General features: G+C 48.8%; 1 protein-coding gene across 1 annotated transcript; it reads left to right on the top strand.

The window, feature by feature from the left end:
• The first annotated feature begins 2,339 nt into the window (after positions 1 to 2,339).
• Positions 2,340 to 3,521, top strand: LOC127682725 (major allergen I polypeptide chain 1-like). Its single transcript, XM_052179317.1, has 3 exons — positions 2,340 to 2,400; positions 2,520 to 2,707; positions 3,492 to 3,521. Exons 1-3 carry the CDS (start codon positions 2,340 to 2,342, stop codon positions 3,519 to 3,521), a joined length of 279 nt encoding a protein of 92 aa, XP_052035277.1.
• The last annotated feature ends 2,115 nt before the right edge of the window (positions 3,522 to 5,636 follow it).

Below are 5,636 nucleotides of genomic sequence, written 5' to 3'. Positions count from 1 at the left end.
TCCCTGAGCTCCACTGCTCCTGGTCACGTGCTTTTGAGCCATCAGGCCTCATGGCATCCTTCCTCTCTCTCCATCCTCTTTCTTCTCCTCTCTCCTCTTCTCTTGTCTTCTGATCCCTACATATGTCCCCCACCCCAGTCAAAGAAATAAAGCCCAAAATACCACTCTTTTCTCCAGCATTGGCAGAAAGACACATTTTTAACCAGTTACAGACTAAGATGAGCAGATTTTACAAAGCAACATTTGGCATATGTGAGAATTTGTTTACCAGATTACCCAAGAATCAGAGGGTGGGGGCATCCAGATCATGGCATTTGAATGCATAGCAGCAGGAGACCAACCCCAAAACCTGGAGGTGGTAGAGGCAGCAGTGGTACCCTATGGTGAGCAGTCCTCACACTAGCATGGAACCCTGAGATCAACTGATGCTGCAGATCCACTAACAGAATGGACATGAGCCTAGCCTCCCTGGCACTCTGCAGTGAGATGGCTCTAGACCCTGGTGGAGTCTTCAAAGTCTATACAAATCCCTAGACCTCTTCTGGCAAACAGGAACTAAAGAGTCTGTCCTCTCGGTCCCTTTTGGCCTTTCTTAGAGTCTGCCTCTGCCTTCTCTTCATTCCAGACCTTTCTATCTTCTGTCCTGCACCCCTGTCAAATGCTTCCACTACCACAGAGCAGCAGACTCAAGGTACTTGGCCTATTTCACAGCTAAGCCTGATGACTACTCACCCCTGCCTCAGCCTTTGCTGTCTGCTGCCTCCTCCACTGCCATCTGTTCAACCCATACTACTGATAGCAAGACAAAAATCAGACTGCTCAATGAAAGACTTTCATGAGGCCAAACTGGCAGTGCCGTTGGAGCCATCTTGAGTGTGTATCCTGGCTGAGCAAGTGGGCCCAAGCATTCTACTTCCATTGGTGGGAATAGCAGATGCTCCCCTTCCAGCCCAGGTAGAGATGGTTGAAGTGCCATCTGGAATTCTCTGGTAGCAAAGCTTGGCTGGACACACTGGCACAGATGGACAGACGCTGAGCCCTCAGGAGCTGGGGTAACTGTCTGAGATTGGACTCTACTTTTTTCCAAAGTAGCTGTGGAATATTCAAAATGGCCCATCCAGCTGGTTTTGGACCAGCAGTCAGAATAGCTAGAGCAGCAACACATAGTCTGGCAGTGGCCAGTTAGGGCACCAGGTCGCTCCAAACTGAAATATCCTAACTTAGTTCTGAGAGAATGAATACCAGGCACTTACAGCATGGACTTAATGAACACACTAATGATGTTTATAAACAGGGTCTCCCTGTGTAATTCTGGCTGGCCTGGAACTCTCCAAGTAGACCAGGATAAACTCTCACAGAGGTTCACCTGCCTCTGCCCCTAAGAGCTGGAATCAAAGGTATGAGCCACCACAGCTGGCCATTGTTAACAGATTTTGACAGTGCTTACCATCAGCCCCAAGGAAACCTGAATCCACCACACACACACACACAGACACACACACACACACACAAACACCCCTTTCTCAGGAGGGTTATAAGGTCAAGACAAATCCTGTCTCCAAAAAAAAAAAAAAAATAAAAGAATGAATGAATGAGAGGGAGGAAGGAACCCAAAAACACAAAACATAAACCTCAACCATGAGTTTAGAGGTCAAGTTTAGGCAACTGTGGAAGTACTTGCCTTAACTTCAGCAAGCATGTAGTAGAGAGTCACAAAAACCTTTGTGAGTTCAAGGCCAATCTGGTCTAAATAGTTTCAGGACAGCCTGGGCTGTGTACCGAGATACTATCTCAACAAAACAACCAACAAAGATAGATCGAGTTGAGATGCCTATACCAGCAGAAGCTTGGATTGAAGAGACTTGTTCAAGGGAAGCCACAAAGCAAATGGAAGTCAGGGGCAGGATAGAGACAGGGCAGGGGTCACATGGACAGTGGTCTGAAGTCTTCCTTGTCTAGACACAGACTGTGAGCACGGTTCTTATCTAAACACTGAGGTCCCCACAGTGATGGGGGGACACAGGCCTTACTTCTCATGGTCTGACTGAGGGGCCATTTGACACTCTCCCTAGCCATACTTTCCTTTGACCATCACATGACTTGTGACCTTAAGATCACTAAGAACAGGACTAGGCTGAGCCAGGTTTTTTACCAGGATCTGATTGTCTTGCCAAAATACATACCTTCCCAGGACACAAACACACAGTCCCAGGAAGTTCTAAGATGTTTCATGGAAGGGGTCTAGACAGGCTCAACACAAGCCCCTCCCTGCCCACTGAGCATACCAGGGCAGGGATAAAAGAGCACCAAGCTGGAATGGGGTACCTGCCGCCATTACCATGAAGCTCGCTGGTGCTCTGGTAATCCTTGGGGCTGCCCTGCTCCTGACTTCAGGGGGAGGTGGGTATTACTGTGTGGGGGCCAGGCATGCAGGCTCTCCAGGCTCTCACCCCCTCTATCCCCAGGGCAGTGCTGATGCCTGACTTTCAAGGGAGGGTGACCTTGTTTTTGTGTTCCAGATTGTAGCCTTTGCCCAGTTATAGATAGAAAAGTTGAACTATTTGTTCACGGGACCTTGGAAGACTATCTTAAGCATGTGAAAGCATACAGTAATAATCCTGTCTTACTGGAAGAGGCTGAAAGAATGAAGAACTGTGTCAATAGCAAGTTGACAGAGGAAGACAAGACACACATAACCAATGTCATTGTGAGACTCTGTGTCTGACTAGGGGTAGGGCTTGTGCTCCTCCCCAACTCTGAAGCTTCCCTGTGAATAAAGAAATGTGACATACCTGATTGAGGATGGCAGGAGGATGGGGCAGGAAGGGACTCTCAGGCTGCCTGAATGGGGCCAGGCTGCTCAGCTCAGACAAGCCACACTAGATCCCTGCTCAAGTGTGGCCTCCATCAGTCTTCGTGACACAGCCTCCCATGTCTAGCTACACAAGTTTGGGGCCTGGCAACCTTCCCCAGCCTGCGTCTTTTATCCTGACCCTTCAAGCCTACCAAACCAGCCCTAAAAAAGTTCTCTGTTTTCCTGTTCTCTGTACCTCCAAGGCCACTGTGTGGATGCCAGGCCTGGGGCTTTCGAGGATCAAATTAAAGTGAAGCCATGTTGACCCTAGAACTGGTGGAACAAGTCACTGCCTCAGCTGCAGAATGCTGAGGGTCATCATCATCATGTGACAGGAGTCAGTTCCCTTTGAGGCCCCAGCTTCCCACAGGCTCACATGGAGCCCTGTCAGCTCCTCACCATTCTGTCCCACAGGTGCCTATGGTGTCCCACAAGGTGGATCCTCCCAACTGGCTGGATTGGAGGCTCTTTACAGAGCTAGTCTCAACAGGTTGGGGACCAGGCTCCCTGGTCCTGGTGAGACACAAGAGCAATTGCAAACCGGCTGCAGGTCCTTCCAGGAGGTTTCTCAGTACATGGTCAGTGGGGCATGAGTTCTCCTTTCCCTCTGAGGCCTCATTTGGCTTTCTCTTTGCAGGAAAGGATTAAAGCCAGCCCCTCTTGTTGATGGGAACTTCTTTTCTCTCAAGGAAGACTCAAGGGAACCACTAGCCTGCTCACCTGCAGAGATGCAGCAAATCTGACCGCTTCCCCCACTGTGTCTAAAAACAGGAATCCAACAATAAAAGCCTTGCAATTCACAGGGGAACCTGAAGGTTTAAATTCCAGGTTGGGACTGATTGGGTTGAAGGATACTGCAGTGACAACCAGGGGGACTTTAAAGTGCCACTTCTCAATTGTGGTGCTGCCAAAATGCCCTGCAGATTGCATTAGAAAATGCTGAGACCAAATTCATTGCACCAAAGTGTCTGTCACTCTCATGGGACAGGGTCCACAAGGCACATACATGACTTCCTAGATTGAACTCCCCAGGAACATGAAACTGAGTAGGATAAGGGACACCAAGAGTCTGCTGAGGACCACACAGGCTCTAAACAGCAGACTCTGTCCCTGCTCCCCAGTGTTGGGACATGAGCCAGTTGTGCAGTGTGTGCATGTGTCTGGGCATCTGTGGTTGTCTTGGCTTCTGTGCCCCATCTAGAAGACAAAAATAAAACTCCCTATCACCAAGGCTGTCATGAGGCTTCTCACCCATCACAGTGAATAGAAGTTCAGCTTTGAAATCAGTGTGGAACCTGGCCAGAACCAGAACTCAGTTTTTCCTAATATCAAATACCCAGTTCTGAACCCAGTTACTTCCCCACAGGGTGTTACACAGAGTTCGAGCTTTAGGACCTGTCCCGTAGCCGGCTCTGCTCTGTAAATGTTGCAGGAAGTCCTTTCCCACACCGGTCAGCAAATAGTTGCCTTCTGGCCAGTCCTAAGGTCATGTGACTTACTGCTCCATCAATGAGCCACGTCCTCACATGGGTCCCAGGCTTCACACCACCAGGCATACCCAGAAAAATACAGATAGGTTCCTCAGGATCCAGAGGCTTATGGAAGGCCCAGCGGGGGCAGGCTCTCTCATTACAGGGCATGCGCTAAAAAGAGTAAAGTGTATTATTCTTTTTCCTAAGGCTGTGATAAAATAAAAAGCTGAGTATTTATAAAGAAAAACTCATCATATTGAAGGCTCCAGGTACACAGAACTGCAGCCTCACTTTTTAACCTCTGTTGAGAACCCACTCACCAGCATGGAGTCAGAAAATAGCATGAGTCATGTGGCCACATCAGTGTGTGAGTGCTCTCCAGCCTAAAGTACCCAGGGCCTTATTCACCCAGTCTATAGGACTTGTCCCTTCCTAGAGCAACACCCCAGAGAGCTAATCATCTTGCTTCCTCATAATACCATCTCTAATGTTACCACACTGGGGACTAAATTTCTAGCACATGAACTCTTAGGGTACACAAGGAAACCACATTCAAACCAAACAGCACAGGAGGAGGCCATCTTGCATAACTGAGGCCTGATGTCTGTGAACCAGGCCTCCACCTCACCAGTGTCTAGCCACAACTTGCTTCTGAACGGAGGGGGGGGGGGCTCCTGCCTCTCTGGGACCTAGGGGTGGTCTAGGGAATGTCAAGTTGATGTGACTTAACTCTTCTCACTACACATGTGGGACCTGGAGGCTTGACTACCATGCTTCTTTCTACAGGTTAAAAAAAAAGGTTCCATCTGTTGCATAGCTTAGCTCCTGCTGGCCTGGGACTTAATCAAAGCACTACAAAAACTAAGAATACTGAGCTTCCCAGGAGATTGGCGACAGATGGGTTGGGTATGCCTAGTCTTAAGCAGATAGTGTCCCAGCCCCCCATGAGCCTTCCGGTGTCATATGTGAGACCTCAAAGTGTGAGCAGGACATGAGTGACAGTTTATGCTCCCTAGAACACAGCTGCCCACCCCTGCCCACACACACACCCAGTTTTTGGGGACTTGCTGCAGAGTGACATTAGCTACTGTGCCTTCAAGGTCTTAGTTGCTTTCTCCTGCCTGTAGAGTCAGAGCCACTGGGGACCAGAAGGCATTGGTATTTTTGAAAAGATTTATTTATTCTATGTAAGTACACAGTAGCTATCTTGTGGCACTCCAGAAGAGAGGGTCAGAGCTTGTTACAGATGGTTGTAAGCCACCATGTGGTTGATAGTATTTGAATTCAGGACCTTTGGATGAGCAGTCAGT

This window comes from Apodemus sylvaticus, chromosome 1, assembly GCF_947179515.1.
Source record: "Apodemus sylvaticus chromosome 1, mApoSyl1.1, whole genome shotgun sequence".
NCBI classification, from domain to species: domain Eukaryota; kingdom Metazoa; phylum Chordata; class Mammalia; order Rodentia; family Muridae; genus Apodemus; species Apodemus sylvaticus.
The sequence above is the reverse complement of the archived record's forward strand: the minus strand, read 5'-3'. Positions and strand labels throughout refer to the sequence as shown.